At 34.5% G+C, this 26,817-nt stretch overlaps 2 protein-coding genes across 3 annotated transcripts in view; one reads left to right on the forward strand and one right to left on the reverse strand.

The window, feature by feature from the left end:
- LOC129219216 (pancreatic lipase-related protein 2-like) overlaps positions 1-20,770 on the forward strand; it is a 91,960-nt gene extending 71,190 nt beyond the window's left edge. The window contains exon 10 of the mRNA XM_054853539.1: positions 20,636-20,770. Within this exon, the coding sequence (XP_054709514.1) occupies positions 20,636-20,723 (88 nt within the window). The 3' untranslated portion in view covers positions 20,724-20,770. The remainder of the gene's footprint in view (positions 1-20,635) is intronic.
- The window catches only part of LOC129219217 (tRNA (cytosine(38)-C(5))-methyltransferase-like), an 80,812-nt gene continuing 74,372 nt past the window's right edge, over positions 20,378-26,817 (reverse strand). For both annotated transcript variants that reach the window (XM_054853540.1, XM_054853542.1), the window contains one exon: positions 20,378-21,349. In XM_054853540.1, the coding sequence (XP_054709515.1) occupies positions 21,234-21,349 (116 nt within the window). In that variant the 3' untranslated portion in view covers positions 20,378-21,233. The remainder of the gene's footprint in view (positions 21,350-26,817) is intronic.

Below are 26,817 nucleotides of genomic sequence, written 5' to 3' on the forward strand. Positions count from 1 at the left end.
AATATGACGGGTGTAACGTTCTTTACCATTTCCATTCTCTTCCATTTGTAGAAACAAGAAACTCAACGTGTAGGTACTCATCGCAATTCATGATTGTAAAAAGCGTAATTTGAATTCAAGAAGTCGAAATTCAAATGCGAATCCTGGATGCTCTTTTTTCTTTTTTTTTTTTTGTGTGTGTGTGTGTGTGTATAGGGGGAGGGGGGTTATTTCTAAGCCTTTCTGGAAAAAGAAAATAACCATTAAAATTTGTGAGCCTAAGTATAATTCGGTTTCAACTAGATCTAAACGCAATGTAACTTGACCGAAACAACAGAAACGTGGGAAAAAAACATCAGCGAATATCAGAAACTTCTGTTAGGAAAAATCATGTCTTCTATTCAAGGAACACAAATCTTGGTTTAATATGATATAACTACTACACCCTACGCGACAGTTGAAAACAAACTATAAAAATTTACTTTTGTGCGCAAGAAAGCATTTTTTTTTTTACGGAAAAGTTGCAAACAAAAAAAGACAGCTGTGGAATAATCATAACTCGGCGGCAGGGCTGTGGAGTCGAAGTCGGGCTCATTTTACGGTAAAGGAGTCGGAGTCGTTCGAAAACATGTCGACTCCGACTCCGGGTTTCATTTTTTTCTTTAATTTTCCCTGACTCTCCTTGCATTTTTTGAAAAATTAACTACCAATGAATTTGATTTCATGTATAAATACCTACTAATAAGAAAATAACTCATTGTGGCAACCAGCTGGCTTGATTGTTTATCGAATTTTCTGTAACAGCTACCTACGCCATCTCCTAGTTTGCTTATTTTCTAACTTAATTTAACTGATAGCAACTGTCAGCAAACAATTTTGTTGCCTAACATTTTCTAAATAATCACTTTGAAATAAAAATAATATATTTTTAACCTCGTTCTCTGTTATAAAATAGTAAAAGGAATGCATGAATCGCTTGAGCAAGTCGAGAAACTTCTCAGGGTGCTTGGTAAATTCAAAAGAGTGTTGGTACGAAAGCACAAATACAAAAGATCCGATAAAATATAGGGGATAATGTTGTATCTTGGAACACTTTTCATATTTTAATTTTTAACGTCAATTATTTGAATCAAATTTAAAATCTATAAGTCACATTAAAATAGCCCAACATACTTCTATAGAATATATATTTTTTTAATTCAGACAATTTGAAAATAAAATGTTGCCAGCCATTTAAAGTATAAGTTCCAAGCTACCCCGAGGTTCAACATCCTATTGTACCTTGGGACACATCCTGTTGTTCTATGGGAAAGTCTTCATGATTCAGGAAACAGCCTTATTATACTTGAACCAATTTTGCACCAGAAAAGAAAAAGTTGTTTAAAAGACTACATATAAGATTAGAACATTGTTCCATGTTCCTAAACATATCTTAATTATTAAGAACCATGCATATGTTGTAAACCTTGGAACGTGTCCTAAGGTACAAAATGTTTGGCTTTCCCGAGGTACAATCACCACGTGGTTTAATGAAAACCAAAATGATGGTCAATCTAGAAGCACTATAAATAATTTGCTTATGAGAAAATAATGAAAGTACTTCTCTTTTATAACAGAATAAAATTCAGTTGACTAAATTTACAAATATATACAAAGACGGAAAATGAAATGAAAAGGAAGAAAATATTTACTTTTGAGTCATGAAATTCTCTTTCTCTCACAAAATCGTCAATTTTACTCATTTGATGCTGATTTTTACTATGGTACCATTTAGGGTGAAAGGTTACTATTAGAGATTATAAAAACATGGCTGCTAAAAATAGATTCTTAGAAATTAGCAGTGTCCCAAGGTACAACACTCCCCCCTAAATGTTTTTTTTAATTCTAAAAATTTTATCTAAGAAAGCTTGGTTAACACTGAAAAGTACAAAATAAAATTAGTATATGATTTATTGCTTACAACACTCAATAATTATAATTAATCCTAAAATCTTCATATTAAGGTTCATTCTGAAGCTGTCAATTAAAAAATTAAAATTAAAAATTGAGCCAAGAAATGTAGGTATAGTTAAAGCTATTCGTACAAAGCTGTATACCACTGCATTTTGTGTAAAATTTGCTCCAGACGTACATGTGCACGACCTCTCTCCGCAATATAGTGCAATATTTTTGTTGAAATTTTCAAGATGAAATTTAAGATTTATTATTGGGGATTTTTTTCAGAATTAAAGAATCTCAATTTTTATAAACTCTGAAATTAAGTTGAGGTGTCACCCACCAGATGAGTGCCACCCAGGAGGGAGGGGGAGGGGCGCCACCTCTCAAGAAAAGTTTTTGACTTAGCAAAAAAGTTTTTTTTTTTTCTTTCAAAACTCTTTCTCTCACTCTTCTCAGTGCTTTCGAAAATTGAAAGCACATTATTTGATCAGCATCTGTTAAACATTAAAGGGGAGCAAATTAATTTTTTCATTTTTTTAAAAATGGGACTTTTTAGTAATCTTACTTGAGAAATCGCACCTATCGGATAATTTGATTTTCATATTGAATTTCTAACGTTGTATGCATCTTAGGTTTACAATAAAATACAACGCGAAAACTTCATTAAAAAGGAATTAATATTTGAATCTCTATTTAGGAGTTTTCCCCCCTTCCCATAAGGGGGGATTTGAAAAAATAAATTTAAAAAAATAAAAAAGCCGCAGTCGGAGTCGGATGTTTCAAAATCTTGGAGTCGGAGTCAACCATTTTTCTTCCGACTCCGCAGCCCAGCTCGGCAGCAGGAAAAATTCAGCATCGTAAAAAGAATGTTGCGTAGGAGCATTGCCTCAAAAAAAAACTTTTCCCGACTCTTTTGAAACAATTTCGTTTTTAAACTTATGACCAAAAAGGAAAACGCATTGGAGAAAAAAAAGTGTGATTGCTCACCTAAATCCCAGGGCTGTTTTATTTTTGTAGATGCTTTCTTCTTTCATTAAACTAGCAAGATTCCGAACACTGTTACAAGACAACACTCACTGACTGAACTACTGAATTGGATTGAAATGTACCGGACAGAACAGTTCTCGCGGCGATTTTCCACGGTCAACCCAACCCCCCCTGTCTTAGTGCCATAAAAATGCCTTTCCTTTTGTTACTTCTTATCTAACACCCCACTATCTCAGGGACAAAATACGACCTTGAAGAAAAAAGCGGGAATTCTCCGATCTCAGAAAAAGTGCTGAGTTACGGTACAGTGCGAAATATGCTAGATGAAGTTTTCCGGAGGAAAGAAACAAATATATATTTTGAAACTTTAAACCTTATACACATACAAAAAAAAAATGCCCAAAATTTCTCTCCTGGAAAAATTCAAACAAAATCACCAGAAGCCTGGGGCCCCTTTAGATGCTGGGGGAATTATTGGGAGCAATCAGCCCGCACCTAAAATCCATGACTAACTGTCAATTTCCAGTAGTTTTGAGCATTTTCCACTCAAAATTATGATTTTCCAAGGCATATCCACAAAAAAAAAAAAGTTTTTTCTTCCAGAAAAATCCAAACGATGACAACTGAAGTCTGGGGGCCCTTTAGACGCAGGGGACCCTATTGGGAGCAACCAGCCCAAGCCTAAAATTCATGACAAACTGTCAATTTACAGGACTTTTGAGCATTTTCCACTCAAAATTTTGACTTTCCATGGCAAATTCTCAAAAGAAAGTTTCTTGTCCCAGAAAAATTCAAACGAAGGCAGCTGAAGTCTGGGGCCCCCTTTAGACGCAGGGGGGCCCTATATTGGGAGCAATCAGCCCGCGCCTAAAATCCATGACTAACTCAATTCCATGGGTTTTGAGCATTTTTCACTCAAAATTATGACTTTCCATGGCAAATTCTCAAAAGAGAGTTTTTTCTCCCAAAAAAAATTCAAACGAAGGCAGCTGAATCCTGGGGGCCCCTTCAGACGCAGGGGGACCCTATTGAGAGCAATCAACCCGTGCCTGAAATCCATGACTAACTGTCAATTTCCAGGAGTTTTTGAGCATTTTCCACTCAAAATTTTGACTTTCCATCTTTGAGGAAGTGACGCGGCTCCGAGGCCCCTTGCTTTGCTGGAGGCCCCAGCTAGCGCCTCATGCGCCTATTCGGTGATCCGCCACTGTTAATTCCCCTCTCTTCTGGCGTTTTGTGTTGGGTTTTACTTGACGCTTTCAACTTCGGGCAAGCCCGTTTAAAATGTCCTACTTCTTGACACTCATAGCATTGCAATGTATTTTGATCTTTTCTTGTATTTTGTCGTTCAAATCGGTTATTACTTCTACTTTCTCTTCCGCCCTCCTTATATTGATCATAGCGAGCATTCATACGGGTCTGCTGATGGTTTTCTTTATTCCTTTCCGTCAGTTCTTTCTCTACCCATTTATTTACCTTTTGATCCCCATATTCGGGCATAGCAAAAATAAAATTATCGATTTCATTAGTCAACTTCTCCACCGGTAACCAGCTTTCTGTTTCCTTTAAGTATATATGTGATTTTATTTGCGGTCCTAAGTTATCTTTAATTTTATCCGCTACCAACAGTTGTTTTAGTTCTTCTAAAGTTGTAATTTCCCTAGCCTTTAAATATAAATTTAATGCTGTACTTAGACGATATGAAAATTGAGTATATGATTCTTTCTTTACTTTCACACAATTTTTCCAGTTCTTTTTGTGTTGTAAGGGGGTGATTTGATATCTCTTCAAAATTATCTCTTTGATTTTATGATAATCGCTCAGATTCTCCTCACTTATCTATGTACTCATTCTTATATCGTCACTTAACTTATATACTAATAACTTTCCCCATTGCCCTTCTGGAATCTCATATATTCTAAACGTTCTTTCTACATTTTGAAAATAGAAAGGCCAATCTTCTACTCTCTTTGGTGGTTCTAACGCGTTCCTCATCTTATTCAAATTACTCGTGAACTCATCTGCAACTTGTTCCCTTCCTCCCGAAATTTCCTGAGCAGGATTTTTAATTTTTAGTTCTAACATTCTATACTCGTGTTCTCTTTGTTTTTCCTCCCTTTCCCTTTCCAACCTCTCTTCCACTATCGTCTCTAGCATATTTTTAATTAATTCTTCCTCGTAGTCTGTGGAATCTATAATTAATTTCCTCAACTGTAGTAAGGTGAGATTTGGAGTTACAACTTCCCCTAACTCTTCTGCTAATGCAGTCAAATCTGCTTTCTTCTGTTTTGCTAAAAAGGCCATTGCGAAATTTTACTACAATATCAAAATCTCTTACCCTAGCAATTTTTAGCTTATCCCTTGAAAGTTTGAAATTTAAATCTCACTGGAATTTTTAACTCCTCACTAATATAACTCATTCACATACACATGCGATGATAAAAATAACAATTTCATGTTATAAACATAGACAAATGTCATTACTCCATATATACCCTTTCCAACCGCTAATGATTCAATTACTGAATTTATACAACAATACAAATACAACTCATAATTTACTCATACCACAGTATTCCTACAGCAATAGTCATACTTTATCTAAGTAACATTATTCACAACTTTGCAATTCAATTCTGTATTTTTCCAACAATGAAATTAATAACCAGTAATTTACTTAGATCTCCGTATTCCAACAACTTCATCTAAATAATATTACTCAAAACTTGCAATTCTATTACTATATTTTTACACCAATAAAAATATCCTTTCATAGCAATTATTTAATTTCCTGTATTTTTACACCAATAAAATTCTAAATCAGTAACTTATTTATCTTTACACCAATAGTAAAACATTATATAAATACAGTTACTCCTTATTTGCATTTTACATTCTCTTAAATTATTCACTTCCCGTTACTTATACAACAATAGCATTATATAAATAACTTAATTCACTCATTAAATATGCAAATTTCAATAAAATATCCTTTGAAATTTTTATCCCATATTTTACCCCCATAAAATGTATTTAATTATTTTCACGAGTATTTCTCCTTGTACCCTTTTACCAAAGCAACACCTCAGAGCTCTTAGACAGTATGCTTGGGAATAGAAAGCTTACCGTTTCTGATGTTTTTTTTCCGGCGAAGCACATCAGCACCCACGATCTCGTTCACTTCCTTTCCAATCACAGGCCTTGATAACTTTTCTTGCATGTCTAGCTCCAATGTTGCTATCACTTGGCTATACACCTCCTGGCTCCATTAAAAGTTCGCTAAAGATTCCGTTGAATCATAATTCTGGATCACAGGACTCCGCTTATTCACCTAATCCCCACAGGAACATATAGAAACGTCCTTTTCGGTTGATCCGCAGCGGCTTCTTTTTAAACATATCCTGTCGACTGCGCCATTGTGAACTCCTGGTCACTTTTTCCCTTTTTCTGCATTGTATTATTGTGCAGTTCGTTTGCAATTATTACATTCTGGAGTTCATTTTTTTTTTTAACTTTTATTAATTAATGCCTTGGTTATTTATATCATTTATAATACAATATGTACAGCATTTTTACAATTCTCAATCATCGCTCAGCTCAGAGCCGGGCTATCAGACCACCGGTCTCTTTCCACTTCCAGCGTAGAATGTCTTATCTTTTTCTCACGGATAGCCGGTTCTTTGGCATTTCCGGCCTGACCCATGTGTGGGACAGGCCTGTGTCCAGATTTTCATAAAGGGAGGGGTTTTAATCTTACCAGTAGGGAGGGAGAATTCAACCCCCTTACAGCTTTTAGTTTTACGACAAATTGCCGATTCCAGTATGGCGTTTATTTACCTGTAAGGACTGCTGTATTCTTGAAGGATACCTCTAGCTGTACAAGTTACCAAAATATTCCTTCGTTTCACAGATTCGCTTTAATCAAACTTTGCTTGCTTCTTTTTAATTAAATCTGTTTAGTATGTAGTATATTGCAATGAGTATTAAAAACTCTTCACAAATTCTTTTATAATGTAGAATGTATATCAGGTTGTTATGTTCTGAAATAATGCTTAACAAACTAAACAAGAAAGAGCTCTTTGCAGATGCAAATTACATAGCCAAGCACAATCACTAATGCATCTTCATAGATGTAACATATGGCAAATTCACCATAAGCTCCTTACAATAAGAAATATTCTTTCTTTGCATTGGTAGATCATTCAGCGGTTCGTCCGCCATACTTTTTTCGAAATATTACATCAGTTTGTAAGGCTTTAGCAGTTGTAAATCGCAAAAAGCTTCAGAGAGAAAATTCAAATAAAATAAAAACGCTGAACGCAAACTTTCTCATTAAAGTAAATTTAAGTCAAATATACATTTTCTTCATTTTGCTTATTTTTTCCCCAAGGGAGGGGTTTAACCCCTAAAACCCTCCCCTTGGACACGGCGCTGCTGTGGGACACCTGTCCCATCTGGAGTTCATTATAGCACGTGCTGCCTTGGTCAGCCACGGGCTGACACATGGGTCACATGACGAAACTATTATTTTAAAGGTAGACTGGGCAGCACAGCTAGTATTAAAAGAAAATCATTGAAGGTTACATAGAGTAGACCGACCAGTGAGTGAACACCACCCAGTGAATGAACAGCGCGTCATTTAAAAAAAAAAATAAGCTTCCAAAATTGTTTTTCTGAATACATTCACTACAAAAGTGTTCTTTATTGATATTCTAAGCTATCTGACACCTGATTGGCTACTTTGGATACGTATTTTTTTCCTGGAAAAAATTTGAAATTTTTACTGCCGTGAATCGTTCTTTCTCTCTTACAAAATAATAAGGCTGGTTTCGTGCTAGCAATTATTTTGATACATATTATTTTTATCGATAAATTTTATTTTTTAACTCTACGAAAGAAAAATGATGTATACATATTTAGGCTATGGATTTAAACTGTTTCAGTCAATGCAGAATGCGTAGATTTTCAGGTAGAGGGGTGTTCAGTCACTGGGTACGAAAAATTGCGAAAACCCAGTGAATGAACAATGGCAAAATTTCTTTTGATTTAAAAAGAAATTTGAAGTTTCTTTGAGATATTTTCATTTTTGTACTTTTTTGTAATGCAGATAGTTTTATATGCTTATTTATTTATGTATTTCATTATATATTTTATAATTTCTTTATTTTTGTCTTTGCAATCAATGCACTTTTTACTGAGTTTTATCTTTCAACTATCTCTATCTCTATCTGTATATTAACCTACCTACCTACATCTATCTTTCTATATCTTTATCTCTCTTGATAGGTAGATAGAGAGATAGAGAAATAGAAATATATATATACAGAGAGAATAGATAGGTAGATATGTATGTATGTTTGTATATAGATAGATAGATAAATAGGTAGAGGAAGATATAGAGATAGATATATAAAAAATAAGAGGTAAATAGATATATAGGTAGATAAATATAGAGATAGAATAGGTAGGTAGAGAGATATATCGATAGATTTATTGATAGATAAATAGATAGGTAGTGGTTAATAGATAGATAGATAGATCGATAGATAAGTATATAGATAGATATATAGATGAGTACATAGATAGATAGATAAGTACATATATACAGGGTGATTCTGAATTCATCATCAATATTTGGTGGGGAGGTAGGGAATAGGAAAAGAACACTATTTCACATAGGAAAGCATGGGCGCAGACGTCATGTAGTAGGGCAATATGAATCCGGTTAAATGATGGAAAGAAAACATAACAAGAAAGTGGTAAGAGAAAAAACATTTATTTGTGCATCTTTTGTACAGACTTACAAGAGGTGCTCGAAATTCTGACCATTTGCTAGATTACATGCCTCACAACGACGTTGCATGGACAACCGAACTTTCTGGAATATGCCTGGCGTTTCCCGGATGTTTGCGGCGGCAACCGATATGCGTGCTACAAGGTCCATATCACTGGCAACAGGGGTCTCGTACACCATGGTTTTCATGGCACCCCATACAAAGAAGTCTATTGGAGATAAATCCGGTGACCGTGGTGGCCAACAAACCGGTCCACCGCGACCAATCCATTGAGCTCCAAATTTTCTGGTCAGGTAACAACGCACATCATTTGCGAAATGTGCTGGAGCGCCGTCATGCTGGAACCACATTCGCCGGAGAATAACAGCAGGAACCTCGTTCATAAGACCCGGTAACACAGTCTGAAGAAATATGAGGTAGTTTGCGCAATCTAAACGGGATGGTAGTAAATACGGTCCCAGCAAACAGTCGCCGACGATCCCAGTCCACACATTGACGGCAAAGCGTTGTTGCGCAGCTCGAACTCTCGTACCGTGTGGATTCTGATTAGCCCACACATGCGAATTGTGTGTGTTGAAGACACCTTCACGAGTGAAGGACGCTTCATCTGTGAAAAGAACATACGTTGGGAAATTGGGATCAACGGCTGTTCTCTGCATGAACCACTGACAAAAAGTAACACGCTTGGGATAGTCCTCTGCTTCCAGTAACTGCACTGTGTGCAAATGAAAAGGATGTAAACGTTCCTCGTGTAGTATCCGCCACACTGACGATTGTGAAACTCCAAACTGGCGAGCAATACCTCGTGTGCTAGAACTTGGCTGTTCTTCGATAGACTGTAGGACAGCTTCCTCGACTGAAACTGTCCGTGTTGATCGGCGCCTGCCTCGATCAACATTAATACCAGCAAATGATCCAGTTTCGCACAGTTGTCGATGCACACGTGAAAACATTTGATGCTGTGGCACGCGCCGGTTGGGGTAGCGCTCTGCATACATTTGCCTAGCTAGCTTTCTCCTGCGGCACCGTAAGTTAGATGCATATCTGCAAGTTCTTGAAACGTGTACCGGTTCATGTTACTTCTGCGAAGTCACCTTGTCGAATGACGACTGGCTGCACACGGCAGACAGCTATGCGCGTTCATGGGAGATGCGGACACACACCGCCCTCTACACCGTCATGCGTTCGTTTGTGCCCATGCTTTCCTATGTGAAATAGTGTTCTTTTCCTATTCCCTACCTCCCCACCAAATATTGATGATGAATTCAGAATCACCCTGTATATATATACGAGGGCTATCCAGAAAGTAGATTACGTTTTCGTCTGTGTCCGCTAGGGGCGGGGCTAGCGCGGCCATCTTGGGGTCAAAGCGTTGCGCAGCTCAGTCTGCATCTAGCCGTGCTAGTGAGAGGTTCGTGCTGTGTTCGTTCAGATACTGTGACGGTTTGAAATGTCTGCGTTAATTGAAAATCCCGCGAGCTGCGAGGTGCGCGCAGTAATAAGGTTTCTGACTGCAAAAAACTGTAAACCGATAGAAATCTATCGGCAGCTTTGTGAAGTGTATGGGGACAACATTATCACTGAAGGTGGAGTGCGTCAGTGGGTCATAAGATTTAAAAATGGCCGAACCAATGTTCACGACGAAGATCGAAGTGGGAGACCCAGCATAGTGAACGCCGAACTTCTCGAAAAAGTCGATGCTAAAGTCCGGGAAAATCGAAATTTCACAATAACGGAACTTTCTTTAAGTTTTCCACAAATTTCGCGAAGTTTGGTGCACGAAATCATCAGCGAAAAGCTTGGTTACCACAAGTTTTGTGCAAGATGGATTCCAAAAATCTTGACAGAGGACCACAAAAATCAGCGAATGGCTGCAGCGTTGAACTTTTTGGACGCTTACCATAAGGATGGTGACTTTTTACTTGATCGCATCGTTACTGGTGACGAAACATGGGTGAAACACGTGAACTGTGAAACGAAATTGCAATCAATGCAGTGGGGGCACACAAGTTCTCCCCAAAAACCCAAGAAATGCATGCAAACAATGTCGGCAAGGAAGATCATGGCGACTGTTTTTTGGGACAGAAAAGGTGTGATTTTGGTGGACTTCCTGGAAAGAGGCACTACAATAAACTCTCAAAGGTATTGCCAAACTCTCCAAAAACTCAGAAGAGCAATTCAAAACAAGCGCAGAGGAATGTTGAGCTCTAAGATCTTGTTGTTTCACGACAACGCCCGGCCCCACACGGCAAATGTCACTCGTAAAGTTCTTGAATCTTTTAAGTGGGAGTTGTTTCCTCATCCACCGTACAGTCCCGACCTGGCACCGAGCGACTTCCACCTATTCCCAGCAATGAAGAAGTGGCTGGCTATGCAGCGTTTTGATGACGACGCACAGCTGCAAGAAGAGGTAACGGAGTGGTTGAAGGCGCAGGCGGCCGAATTTTTCGACGAAGGAATTTCCAAGCTCGTACATCGCTACGATAAATGCCTTAATTTGTATGGTGACTATGTCGAAAAGTAGTATTTGAGTGTGGCTTTCATCTGTATATAATAAAAAAAATTTCCTATACTTTGTTTATTTTTTATTCCAAAACGTAATCTACTTTCTGGATAGCCCTCGTATATATATATATATATATATATATATATGTAAGTAGATATATAGATAGATAGATAGATAAGTACATATCTATATATATATATATATATATATATATATATATATATATATAAGTAGATATATAGATAGATAGATAGATAAATAGATATAGATAAATAGATATAGATAGTTATATAGATAGATAGATCTCAAAGAAACTTAGTTTCTTTTTTAATCAAAATTTATCATGTTCATTCACTGGACCAATTTGTGTTCATTTACTGGTTCGAGGTGTTCATTCACTGGGTCGTTGTGCCATTTTTTCTTTAAACACCTAAAAAAGTCGGAAGCGGTACCATTTAAGTTCCCGCGATTTTTTAGAGATATTTACATAGATCAATTAAAATGTTTTAGCTATTACGATCTGTATAGTATACAGGGTGTCTCAAAAGGTCGTTTACAAACTTAACATGCTGGTCTGTCATATCATGATGAACAAGATTTACATAGGAACATGTGTTCGCAAACGCAATGCTGGCGCACTCCATGCACACAAAGTCAGACACTAACGGATGCACAACATGTCACATATCTATTATACAAAGACGATTTTATACAACATTTTAGTCTTTTAGGAAAGCTTAAAGCAGTTGCTAAAATTTGAGTCCTGCCAGCTCTCATAATCACGTTGCAACGACAACGCAGCGATCAGAGAAATCTTGTCAGAATGGATCGTTATTACGACGGTCGGTACTTCGTTCGTTGCGACGGTGTCTCACAGTTAAAGGCAGCAAATTTCAACAACAGCTATAAGCCTTCCTTGAAAACTAAAATGTTGTGTAAAATCGTCTTTGTGTAATAAATATGCGACATGTTCTGCATCCGTTAGTGCCTGACTTGGTGTGCGTAGTGCGCCAGCATTGGGCTTGCGAACGTATGTTACTATGTAAGTCTTGTTCATCATGATATGGCAGACCAGCATGTTAAGTTTGTAAACGACCTTTTGGGACACCCTGTAGAATTTAAAATTACTAGGATTTTTAAAAAATGAATTTATGCTTAACTGTTCATTCACTGGTCGGTCTACCCTAGTTGTTGACATCCAAAGAAAAAGTTGCAAAGTTTTGCGCCAAATTAAAGCAGCATCAATCAAATACCGGCGATATTTCGAGAAGGAAAGAGTACGTGATACGTAAAAAAGTGAAAAGAAAAAAAAATTGCTTCCTTAAAAATAAAGAGAAACTCAAAACATAGAAAACAGCTAAGAACAAGATTACCTTTATGTTGTTTGTAAAAATCTGCTTAAGGTCTCTGCAACTGCACTATTAAAACTACAGGTTGCATTCGGCACCTTTCAGGGGTGAAACGCTTGTTCACCCAGCGGCACCCAATACGGGGCCGAAATGGCACATCTAACTAGGGTGAAAAACAGGCACCTTTTAAAAAATAGACAGCCGGGGTGAAAAGAATGAACCTTCGGAGAGAGAAATAGCACCCTTACTGTAGATCCTCCCCCGTATTGTGTGCGTTTTTGAATACCGTTGTGTATTTTTTTTTCTTTTTTTAAATAGTTTTTTTTTTATTATTCATGATAGTCTACGTTTTGGACACTTTTCACATTGCATGCTGGAAATGATTAAAACTTGTAATTACAGCATTTGATCATATTTCAGAGTTTTCAACATAGTTAAGAAGTGCTTATTGCTTTAATTTATCTGATCGTACTCTAACTCAGTGTTTCTCAACCTCTTTTGACCCACGGGTCGGTAAAAGCAAATGGAAAACATTGCGGACCTGTGAAATTTTTATCCTTTTCTTAAAAATAAATAAAATAAATAATTATTATTATAATAACTCTCGGGCCATTAAAAACGTGTGAAAAAATTATGCGTACTGATGAGTTTTTTTTTTTTTTTTCTTTTACAAAGTAATATTAAAAAAGAAAAATACAATAAATATCTACCCACTTGGTATCAAAGAGTTGTCACAAATATATTTAAAGTTAAAGACGAGTGTTTATTTCAATAATCATAGTTAAGTAAATGATCATTTGTGAGAAATAACCGCACCGAAAATGAAGTGTAGAGGTACTTATGACTTATTTACATGAAGAGCCAAAAATATTCTGGGATATTAAAGTTACGGAAAGACAAAATCGTTTCTCAAGCGTTCAAAATTTCAATCAAAATAACAATAAAATAAAATGCGCATGAAATTTTTCGACAGTTTAAAAACCTAAAGAAATTCCTAACGCTAGCGAAATATTAACCGCTAACAGGAAATGATTCAAACACTTGAATGAAAAAGCAAAAAAAAAAAAAAAAAATTGACGGAGAGAGTTTTTTTTTTTTTTTTTTTTTTGCGCTTGCTCTTTTGTAGTAATCTACGAAACACAAGAATCGCTTTTATTTAGGTTCTCACTTGTTGATTATTGATAATCTTATTGCAGTTATTATTTTGGTGATTAAATGCTGCTTATCGAGTACTCAAGAAAATAATGATACATATATTTAGTAGCGTTTTGAATGATGGAAGTTTCACGACAGTAACGGTGAACTAAAACTAAACAACTAACGGTGCTACGGTACCGTAACGGACTAACGGTAACTGAAAAGCAGTAAACGTACTTTTAACTATGTTTGAAAGCCCTAAAAGCTACAAAGTGATCAAAAACTGTATTTACTTGTTATTTTAAAGAATCATCCTAGAAAAGTTGAGATTTAATCCAATAGTGTACTTCATTCAATGTGAAAGACATAGAAGCCACGCATAGATGCAACCTATCATTCGTCCGCCATATTGAAGTGGTTGAATGGTGAACATATGCCGGAAGCTCATGCGCCAGTAAGTCATTTTGTGACTGCTTGCTGTTTTGGCATCCCGGTCTGCGATTGTCTGCTGTTTTCGCACCCCTGCTCTATTTCCTGGCCAAAATGGCACCCTTGGGCACCATGCTTTTACCTTAGGGGGAATATATTCACTCGTCTGGAACCCCTGGTTATAACTGTGATAATATTTTGAATGTAGGCAATTTTTTATAAACAGTAGAAATAGTGCCGGCAAAAAAAAAAACTTTACTTTTAGTTGGCAATTAAAAACTTTACATGCAAAATTCTTGTCATGATTTTATTTGACATGCTCCCTAACTATTTGGAGAATACCGAATATTCGGCCAGATTGTGGCTGAATGTTTGGTATTCGGTCAATTCACCAAGGGATTCACGGCCAAGGGAGCCTGCCATCTAAAATCATGACAAGAAAAAGTTATGCAAAGTTTTTAATTACCAACCAAATATAAAGTTTTTTTTTTTTTTTTTTTGCCAGCACTGTACAATCTATATAGAATTTATTTGCATATTATTGTGAAAGTATCTATTATAACCACGGAGATAAGCATTTCCTTCAAAAATGCAAATTTTATTTTACGGTTTTCGGCTCACAGCATGCAGAGTTTTCCGTCAACCGGTACGAATTTTTCAGAATATTTGACAGCATACAAAAGAAGCATAATAATAAAATTTGAAATTAAAATATTAAAAATTTGTTGAAATATGAACGTTTAAAGCAATTGGATTTTTACTGCGCATGCGCAAAAGATGTCTATTTATAATCTTCATAATCCAAATCCCAGATAGATCCTACACCTCGTGATAAAATTCCAGCTCAATATCTTTGAAATTCAAAAAGTTGCCCGCGATCTAACGAGCTGAATTTCAATAATTCTTGGATAGGCGACGAATCGTAAGGGGTCGTTCGCAAACTGGTAACACTTGCCTGCAATCATTCAGTGTGATTCATGAAAAAAGTTTATTTGTGAACGATCCCTCATGAGTCGTCACCTATCAAAGAATTATTGAAATTCGGCTAATTAGATCGCTGATAACTTTTTGAATTATTAAGATATCGAGCTATGGGCTTTGGATTATAAAGGTTATAAATTGCTATCTTTCGCGCATGCGCATTAAAAAGTCAATTGCTTTAAACAATCATATTTCATCAAATTTTCGATATTTTAACTTCAAATTTTGATATTATGTTTCTCTTGTATGTTGTCAAATATTCTGTAAGTTTAGTAACGTTTGACGGAAAACTCTGCATGTTGTGAACCAAAAAACTTTTTAAAAAATCGCATTTTTAAAAGAAATGTTTATATTTCCGTGGGTTTAAGGGATACTTGCAAGAAAATATAAATAGTTTGTACAGTGCCGGTAAAAAAATCTTTATATTTGGTTGGCAATTAAAAACTTAACATAATGTTTTCTTGTCATGATTTTACTTGGCATGCTCCCTTGTGAATGGGCCAAATACCGAATATTCGGCCACAATCTGGCCGATAATTTGGTATTTGGCTAAATCACTAGGGAGCATGCCAAGTAAAATCATAAAAAGAAGTTTGCATGTAAAGCTTTTAATTGCCAACCAAAGGTAAAGAATTTTTTTTTTGCCGGCACTGTACAGAGCCCTAGCAATGGCGGATCCTTTTGGGAGGGGCGAATTACTAATTAATTACGGGGGTGGGGGGTGTTGAAGCATGATGGTTTTTTTTTTTTTCAACTAATGTGTATGATTGTTTCAAAGAGTTTGAATATTAGGTAAAAAAAATTTGAGTACGTAGAATAAAAAATTGGAAATTAAAAAAAAGGAAGAATTTCTATTCATGCTTAGGATCCGTTATCTAAATAAAACCCCTCAACTTTTGATTCGTTTGAGGACTCATGAGGTATTTTCAGTAGCGATTTAGGCTCTCAATTGTACTTTCTCCTTATTAGAGAAACATCACAGTATCAAGACGCATTTCTTCTTACCAGTTTTTGTTCTGAAAATAATTAAATACAAAAACTGCATTTGTAAATAAAATTTCAAGATAGTTATGGATTTGTTTGCTGATTAAGCTGTTTAATATTCGGGCATAAGTAGGTATTTGCGGGCTTTCCCACGAAAATTTTTGAAAGGAACGCATTTGTAGATGCTTTTTGGTGGTTAATAGGAAGACGGGAGGCTCCTCTCCTGAAAAATTTTGAAATTTAAGGGTATATTTTCGGAAATACAATTGTTTGCCCTTTTTGGTGGTATGAAGTTTTCCTCCAAGCCGCCAAAGAAGGTTTCATTGGGGAAAATTCCAGGATGAGATTTATGAATTTTCTCCAATCGTTTTTTGATATTAGAACTCTAAAATGTAATTTTAGAAATCTTTAATGATGCTAAAAACAAGGGGGTTCGGGTGCTTTTTCCTGGAAAATTTTTTGGAATTGAAGTACTAAAAACACAACAGTAGGCCACGTTTAATGACGAAGCAGAAGACATGGGGTTCAGAACTTTCCCAGAGATGATTCAATGTAGAAGTTCCAAAAACGCAGTTTGAGACGATTTTTGAATAATGTTGAAAGATGAGGAAAGAAATACTTGGGGGCTCCTCTCCGGAAAATTTTCGGAATTGAAGTCTTGAAAACGTTGTTGTAGGCCATTTTTTATGACGTTGGGGGAAAGAAACGGGTTTCAGAACTTTTCACCAGACATTATTTGAAATTAGAGTTTTGAAAATGCGGTTGTTGGCCATCTTTGAGAGTGTTAAGGGAAGGGATGAGATCAGAAGCTGTCCCTCAACTTTTCAAGCTTCAAAACGCAATGTTAAGAGGATGTTCATTGCTAATAGGGGATGGGATTGGGCTCGGGGACTCATCCCCCGATTTTTTTCGGAATCGAAGTGCTAAAAACACAATTGAAAGTCCTCTTTTAAGGCATTTTGCAAAGGTCTGAGATTCAAAACTCTCCCGGGAAATATGTTGATATTAAAGTTCCAGAAACATGGTTTAGGATTTCATTGTGATGATAGGAAAAGAGGAAGTTTTGTAGTCTTCCCGCGGAAGTTTTTTTGTAACTGGAGTCTTGAAAACTCAATTGTAGGATGACTTTGGTAACATTAGGTAAAGGGATGGGATTCAAGGAATCTTCCACAGCTATTTGAAGCTACAAAAGTTCAAAACTTTTGACGATATTCGAAGACATTGGAGAGCTCCCCTGGAAAATATTTTAAATTAGAGGGCCATTCCAGCGTTCGTTTTTAACATCATTTCTTTGCAAAAAACAATAAAAACCACTACGATCTTTTAAAAATATTGCTTAATAGTTTCTATTGGAGTAACAGAACATATGTAAGAATTTTTAGGTGGAAGTTTTTTTTTCATAGGATAATTCTAAATTTTTTTTACAAAATTTTAAATGCAGCATTACATGTGTGACTTGGAAAATCTGAAAATAAGCTGTACCTCCTATTATTTTGTTATTTCTAGTGACGTTTAAAAAGGTAATTGAACAGTATTTTTTGTGCATGTGTCTTAAGTATAACAAGCAAGTATTCCAATTTTTTTTTTCTAAAGCTTGTAAAATAGCAATAAAAATATTTTATTAGCGTTACATGTGTGACATTAGAGCATTTCGTGTGTGAACACGTGCAGCAGTAGAGGAGGATTTCTTAATAAAAATCCAGTTTACGTTGGATCTTTACCAAATTGCAAACAGAGCTTCTTCGGTGCTCAGGAACTCATATGGAGACTTTCGCCCCCTAGGGGGGCCTTAACCCCCCTTTTATATTATAAAACCATTTTATAAGGAATTACTTTCCTTATAACATGGTTTTATAATGCAAACAATTCAGGAGCATTATATGTGTGACATCATTCAAAAAGCCTCATAAAAAATTTTCTGCCAAATGTTTGAAGATGAAAGTCAGGTTACAGGTATTATGTATCAAGTTAATTTATGATATGAAATATTTTTCATCTTAGTCCCTCAATTTGATCTTGGAGGGAAACTTTTGTCCCTTTTGCATTACGTGTATGATCAATAAATAGTGACCTGTATATTTTGGGAGGTTAAAAACTTATCAAAAGTCTTTATTAAAAAATTTGAGGCATAATATTTGTTCATAATATTTGATAGTTTTTCCCAAAAAAAAACCCCCGATGAAGTAAAAAAAAAGGCTCTTACATTTATTTCACTAACAATTCATTTTTTCTTTTTATTTCGTTACGTGTGTGATCAATAAATAGTGACCTGCATGTTTTGGGAGGTTAAAAACTTATCAAAAGTCTTAATTAAAAAATTTGAGACATAATATTTGATAGTTTTTCCCAGAAAAAAAACAATGATGAAGCAAAAAAAAGGCTCTTACATTTATTTCACTAACAATTCATTTTTTCTTTTTATTTCGTCTAAATGTTATCAATTAAGGCTTAAATCTGATATAAAAATATTTCAAATTCAAAATTGGTGCTGGTATTGAAAAGTGTAGATATTATTTTGTCAAAAAATAAAGTTTGTTTCTATATTATGTGGAAAAATTTTTTTGGTGTGTCAGGACCACTTTTCGTAGAATTGCCCTAAAGCCGTAAAAATACTGTCAGTTGTAGGAGAGTTTTTGTGAAGTGTTTCGGGGGGGGGGGGGGGGGAGAGGTTTGATGGTTTACTTTTGCAACTTTTCAGAATTTATAAGCCTTTGGGGGCAATCACCCCCCCCAAGTCACAGATAATGTTAAGGATATTTTGAAACTGAAATATTTGAAGAGACAAGAAAAGGTGTATGCTTTTTTTTTGAAGAAGTTGCATGGTAACTGGGAACCAAAACTTAAAGCTTCCACAGTCTACAATAATAAACTCGAGAGGACATCTAATTTCCAAATTAAGTTTAAATTGATCTGAAATTTTCCTGATTAGGGCTTATGTTTCTAAAAATATATTAAAACTTAAAACCATGTCTTTTTTATACGCCCATAACGAGATTTTCTACATTTTTCTACAACTTTCACTAATAATCTCAAACTAATATTACATGATAATTATGTTGGATGTGAACTTTATCATTCGTTGTTTTTATCAAAACTTAAACAGTATTTCTGAATAAAATATGACCAACTGAAATTGTGTGAAAGTCACCAACCGTAGCCATGGATTGCTCCAACACTTAAAATTTGCTTTCAACTTAGGTTCTTAGAATTTTACTAGAAAAAAATCTAAAATTTGGGAGGAAATTGTGGACAAAAAAAAAAAAAAACAAAGAACATTATTCAATCAATTGCATTAAAAGCCAAGTAGCTATTTTCAATGGGCTCTGCCCAGACCAGCTATTTATTGGCAATGGCGTGTTGAAAGCAGTGTCATTATAAACCAGTGCACAATTTTATATTTTTTATTCTTAAGTATTAAATTATGTGGTGATTTCACAATGGAAAAACATTACTCATTTTACACATTTTAATATAAACAAAGCAGTATTTCATATGTTTTGTCCTTTTTGGGGGGAAATTACCGTATATTTCAGTGTATTATAATTTAAAAGTAAAATTGATGAGGTGCAAATAATCTGCGTTTTTTTTCCCCAACACCAATGCATTGAGCCTCAATTTTCAGCAGGATTCATCAATAGACTTTCTGTAACCTATATGGTTGTTTATTTTACGTAGCTTGAATTGTCTGAATAGTAGAAGCAGTCTTCATTTGCTCCTTTGTCTTGACTTAGTTTTTAGCATACTGTAATCTCAATTTCAAGGAGAAATCATTATTTTTAAATTAACTTTGATAATACCTTTAATATTAAAACTACTTCATGTTTTTAATTTAGTTGCTAAAATTGTATGTAAATTAAAACAACTTTGTTTTTTAACATTGTATTATCCGTGGATTATAGAAAGTTTTTTATATTTTTTTCTTTGGGCCAATTTTAGGGCCTGCGGATTATACGCCGCCACGGATAATATGCAGGAAACTTAGGTCTAGTAAAAATGAATATAAACCAAGTTTAAATATTTCTCAAATGTGATGTAATCAAAGCTGATGGCTTAATAATATGTTTTTTGCACAGTATAGTCGAAATAGATATAGCTAAATATTACAAGTAAACAGAGTTTATATCTTTTGCTCTTTTTGCTTGATGCAGAAAACTGAAATTATGGTGGTCTTGAAAATGTTTCTGAAAGTAGAAAATTAAAGTTTGATAAAAAAAATAATACATAAAAACAAAAGGAGCTTTGTTATTGAAAAAACACATTGTAATTTAAAACAGAAAAAGTAATGGGAGAAATTGTGTAAAAAATAGTATTTAATCAAATAAACAGTTCAACTAGCAACAAATTGAGCAAAGTAGTAAATAACGAAAAATTTCAACACAAATTAAAAGCATGTTGGCATAAATATAGTACAATATTTAATCTCATGGTATATATTCGTAACACAAATCATTATAGATTTACATCAATCGAAAGTCACTTGTACTTGAAAATAATGCTTTTTATTTTATTTATTTTATTTTTTAACATTACATTATTTATTTTCCCAATAGGCAACGCATACAGGATACAAAGAACTTCTGTAACATAGGTGGAAAAAGCATAGATGCAAAGAAGTTAGTTCTGTTGAGTTTATGTTAAGGAAGTATTGAAAAATGTTTTTTCTTGTTTTTAATGCAAAAAAAAAACTTATGTTTATTTATCGAAGAATAAAGAAATGAATTAAATCAAAAAAATATAGAGTCCTTTTATTCCGACAGAATTTTAAAAATAAAAAACTCAATGAGCAAGTTTATGTGAAGTGTTCCACATTGTTATTATTGAATCCAAAAGGCGTTTCTTCAAATATCTCTAACACTCATTCCCGCAGAAAACTGCTGTTTACCTGCCTGTTTAAGAGTTAAAACGTTATACATTTCTCAAACACAAGAAAAATTAAATAAATAAGGCATAAATTAGGTTTTCAAAAGGTAATTTTAAAAAATAACAAAACTAAAAATATATAAATATATATTTATTTACTTACGTAAAATTAATTGATTTATGTATCCCGCTCACTGAAAAGTTTGATTTAAGAATGTATAAATAGAGTTCAGATTTAATTATTTACAGAATCTGAAACAATTGAAGTTGATTATGCAATTAAAATTTTCATCTGTTATTGTCAACTTTAAATAATGATTTAAATAAACAAGCTACGACAAATACATTTAGACTGTTTCCTAAAGCTTTGTGTCTTTGCTTTGTGGAAAGGTGTTCAGGAAAATCTGGAAAATAAGTAAAAAGAGGTAATTTCACTAACAATAAAGCACAAACCACAGCACAACTCCTGAATTATATTTCATTCAAATTGATGAAAAATAATAATAAAACATATGAATTTAAATTAACTTATAATGATAAAATACATCCATTCAAGACTTGAAACATGTTATAAACCAAGAAACACAAACAAACATAATGAAAAAACTTCACCAATATGTAGGGGAATGTGGGGCAAAGTGAAATAGCGGAGCAAAATGAAATAGTGGGACAAAGGGAACTGGTACGTATTTACTCCACTTTTAGCGCCACTTACCTAGTATTGTTTTAACTATATAGTAACGTATGTCGGCAATTCCAGTCAAGAAAAAAATACCTCTGAAAATCAAAGCATATGATAATACAAGCAATTTTCAAAATTGGCTACTCAAACTGTAATATTTTGTTGTAGGTCAAAAATTTTGATATTATCAAATGATAGAGTTCATTAACATTAATAGTAGGGTTTCCATCCCGCAGGATTGAGAGCAAAATCCCGCTGGATTTCCAATCCCGCAAAGATTTTCCATGCAAACGTTTCCCAATTTTTGTCAACCATAAAACTAATATTTTTGCAAGTATCATCTGAAGTTTTAATTACCTTCCTGTATATTTGCAAGAAAAACTTCATGTCTCCTGTGGTGAACCGTATATTTACTATTCAACAAAATAAAAATGGAGCATATTTTTCTGAGAATGAATTGGTATTCTTATTCCAGGTTTTAGTGTTAATACATTCAGCAATTGTGAAAATGCGTAAGAATTATGAGCCTTTTTGAAAACCATCACTAAATATTGAAACTTAGAAAATTATACTTAGAAGAAATTGAAAAAGTGTATTACAGAGTGCAAAATCTGCTTAGATTGAATGCAATGTTGAAACGCTTTCATAAGCCTAAAAAATGTGCTTGGTACATTTTACTAAAAGTACACACGCTTTTTTGTCCAAAAAAGAAAGCAGTGAAAAACCTGACATTTTTTATTTGTGCTCTAACCTGTAGAAAGTGCCTGTCGATTTCTTTGTCACCGATTGCCTCCTTACAATCCAGAAATCCCATGTGACTCAGATTGGCACAGGATTGGAAATCCTAATTTGTTTGAACCTTCTTATATTCGGTGAAGCATTTTTTTTTTTTTTTTTGTTAATGTTTTGCTTATTTGTATTTTTAGAATTTTTCACTATCAGTCAAGTGCATGCCAGGCAATGTGGAAGTGGCAAAGTGACATAGTTCATTTTGTTTACTTATTCAATAATTTAATCAATCACGTCTGTATTCATTTATTAAATAATTCATTTACATTCCTTTATTTAATAATTCACTTTTTAATTCATTCACTAAGTTTATTTTCTTATTCATTCACTATTTTATTCATTCATTAATTTTTATTCAAGTATTTATTTATTTATTTATTAGTTTATTGTTTCATTATCTTTTCATTTGCTCAAAAATTTGTTCAAAAATATTCTTCACACTCAAATACAAAGTATTTCATTCAAAAACATTTCATTTTTCACTTTGCGCCATGAAAAAAAAGTGAAAATTTTCCACTTTTTTTTAAGACAAAATTTTATTGCCAAAAATAAAAAATAATGTTTCAATGTAAGTTTTAAAAAATAAAATGTTCTACCTTTATGCACTGTAATTTTCAAAACAAATTTTTAATTTGATCATTTTGAAAAAGCTCAGTGATCTTAACCATTTCACTTTGTGTGTGTGTGTCCCACATTTCCCTACTTCCTGCAAAAACTAGCATTAAAATCTAACAATATCAGACCAATAAGAGATTTTGAGTGATGTTCCACCCTTATATGGCATCTGTCTTTCCAATTAGAAATAGCATCATCCAAGAAGACAGTGTTATATCTCACAAGGCTATTATTGTATTAGAGTGGTTTGAATAGCATGATGATAAATTCCAATTAATGTCCTAGCCACCTAATTCACCAGATTTTAATCCGATGGAGCATGTTTGGTCTTTCATACAAAAGGTAGCTCAGAGATCAAACTCCACAATGCCTGAATATCTTGACTCTGCGTAACTGCTGCACATTAGGAACAACCTAAGTCCAGTTATCTACCAAGAACTTGTGGAACCGATGCCCAGGCAAGTTGCAGCTATTTTGTAGGCAAAAGATGGTGCAACAAATTATTAAAGAGGTGGTCATGCTTTGGCTTTTCAGTGTATATAAAATTAAATGTATGAATACATATTTATACAGCAGCCAACTATCACTAACTCAAAGTCCCAAAGAACTAGCTAACAAGGCCGGTGTCCAGAATTTTCTTACGAGCGGCCCGGATTTGCACATTGCCCCCCCCCCACATATATATATATATATATATATATATATTGGGTTGTTCGGAAAGTCTTTTCATTTTTTTTGGGGAACATGAAAGACAGTTTTCGTATAATGAATAAATATTTTATTAAATTATATATTGGCCATTCTGGTCCAACACCTTTTGCCATCTTTCTGGCAGTAACATAATTCCCCTCTCATGAAAGTTTTGGTCCTTGCTGGCAAAAAACTGGTTCAGGTGGTTTCTGACATCTTCATTTGAGGTACAGGTTTTGCCATCCAAAAAATTTTGCAGGGACCAGAACAAATAGCAGTCGGAAGGCGCCAGATCTGGAGAATATGGTGGATGTTGCAGTATGTTCCATTCAAGCTGTAAAAGTTTTTGGCGAGTGACCAAACTTGTGTGAGGTCTCGCATTATCCTGGTGGAACACTACACCCTTCCTGTTGATTAATTCGGGCCTCTTCTCTTTAAGTGAATCATTCAATTTGTCCAGCTGATGACAATAGACTTCTGAATTAATCGTTGTATTGTCCGGCAAAAGCTCAAAAAAAAACGATTCCTTTGACATCCCACCAAACAGAGAGCATCACCTTTTTTTGGTGAATGTGGACTTTTGACACGCTTTGAGCCGGTTCATCTTTTCTGCTCCATGACCTCTTGCGTTTAACATTGTTGTATACAACCCATTTTTCGTCCCCAGTAATAATCCGCTTCAAAAATGGATCATTTTCTTGACGTTTGAGGAGCGAATCACACGTGTCAACGCGACGACACAAATTTCGCTCCGTAAGGACATGGGGCACCACACATCGAGCTTCGAGGTTAAGCCCATGCCTTTCAAATGGCCATAAACAGTCGAATTCGACAAATTTAATCTCTCACCGATCTCTCATGTGGTTATTCGCCGATTTGCATCAACTAATGCCTTTATCGCATCTTTGTCAGCTTCGACCGGCCTTCCAGACCGTGGTGCATCTTCAACATCAAAACTGCCGGATCGAAATTTTGCAAACCAGTTCTGGCACTGGCGTACTGTTAACACGCCTTCTCCATACACATCCGTCAATTTTTTTCTCGCTTGGACAGCATTTTTACCTTTTCTGAAGTAAAAAAGTAAAATATGACGAAAATGCTGCTTATTGCTCTCCATATTTAAAAGGGCACCAACCAAAAACTACTGCGTAGAATTAATAGAACTTTTTCACACACAAGCCTTGCAATATCAGCTCTCAAGACATATAATGGTTATGCGGCTTAAGTGTGAAGTTGGTTTCGAAAAAACGTAATTAAGTCCTCTGACGGGAAAAAACGAAATTACTTTCCGAACAACCCAATATATATATATATATATATATATATATATATATATATATATATATATATATATATATATATATATATATATATATATATATATACTGCTGTGTGCAGGTAAACGGCAGTAACTGCAGATTTTTCGATTTTCATTTTTTTTGCATTTTTGATATCTATATTGATATAGTTTTATTGTACAAACATTTTTATTTGGTTGCCGCAGAAAAAAAAAGCATTTTTTTACCAGTGGTAATTAGCAGTAACTGCTTTTTTCGTAACATTTTGCGGGAAGTCGGCAGTATGTACTTACTGCTCTTTACCTGCTCACGGAAGAATGAAAACTTTCTCCCATGGGCAGGCAAACAGCAGTAACTGCTTTTATCGCTACATGTTTCAGGTAATCGGCAGAATGCACTTACTGCTCTTTACCTGCACACAGAAGAACGGAAACTTTCTCCCATTGGCAGACAAACAGCAGTAACTGCAAACTTTTTGATTTTCATTTATTTGCAACTTTGAAATTTCTTGCCCATAACCGTTCTGTCGTGAGAAGGTAAACGCCAGTGACTGCGAATTTTTTCATTTTCATCTTTTTTTTGCATTTCTGAAATCTATATTACTTCAGTTTTATGATGCAAACATGTTTATTTGTTTGCCGCTAAATAAGAGCATTTTTTAAATCAGTGGTAATTAGCAGTAATTGATATTATCGCTGCATTGTGCAGGTAATCAGTAGCATGTATTTACTGATCTATACTGGTCCATAACCACTGCCCGAAGAATGGAACATAAATGAATCGCTACCAAAATTTGCACCAAGATGCAAAAACCGTTTTAACGATTTTTTTAAAACTAAACTAAGCTTAAGCAATAGCGCCCCGATTGGAGGTCATTGTGTGGCCTCTCAAAAAATTCTTTATTCAGCAAATTTAGAGACAATATTGCATTTTTAAAAATGATTCCTAATTGCTTCTTATCAGATGTAGATATCCGTGCCAGGTCGTATTTTATCAATCAGCAAAATTGGGAATTATCGCATCTCAAAAATTTAACTTTGGACATCCTTCAGCGCAAGAGAAACTTAAAACCATTACTTGAGGAAAATAGCCATACTTTATTTCAAATAAAGTCGAAGAAAATGTTTTGTAATTTCACAGGCCTCAGACATTAAAAAAAAAATGTTCTTTGACTCGTCATATTCGTGTTCTAAAAACAATAAAACAAAATCAGTTCTTGCTAACACACAGTTATAAAAGATAACATACGAACAAACACAAGCAATACTTGGCAGACGATAAATAAACGTGTAGCAACAGAACGATTTTGTTCCATTTGTTCTGTTTTGTCGCAGGCGATATTTTCTGCAATTTTTAATATTTAGCGGCTTCAATTTTACTTGTTCGATGAGAGCCATTGTTAACATACGAAGCATTTCTTTTCCCTAAATTTTAGTAGAGATTTATTGGATCATTAAGCGATTTTTCATAATTTGTAAAATTGCCTAAAGAGTCGTGCAGTTGCTTCTATTCTGTTTTTGAATTCATGATTTGTCTTATGTGTGTATCGATTATAAAACTATTTTAATTGTGTAGTTATTCAGTAGTACTTAACATTCTAACTTACTGGGCTTATATTTTTTTCTTTTTAGTTTTTATTTTTATGCAGTCGAGTTTTTTGTTTTTATTTATTTATTTATTTTTAGGTTAGTTTAGCTACTTTTGCTATTTTTTTAATAGTTGGCTGTGCTTATGTGACATTTCATTCACGTTAGGTTTATATTTTAAACTATTACATCCATCCATCCCTAAAGCAGGC

The sequence above is a fragment of the Uloborus diversus genome, chromosome 3 (assembly GCF_026930045.1).
Source record: "Uloborus diversus isolate 005 chromosome 3, Udiv.v.3.1, whole genome shotgun sequence".
Taxonomy (NCBI): Eukaryota; Metazoa; Arthropoda; class Arachnida; order Araneae; family Uloboridae; genus Uloborus; species Uloborus diversus.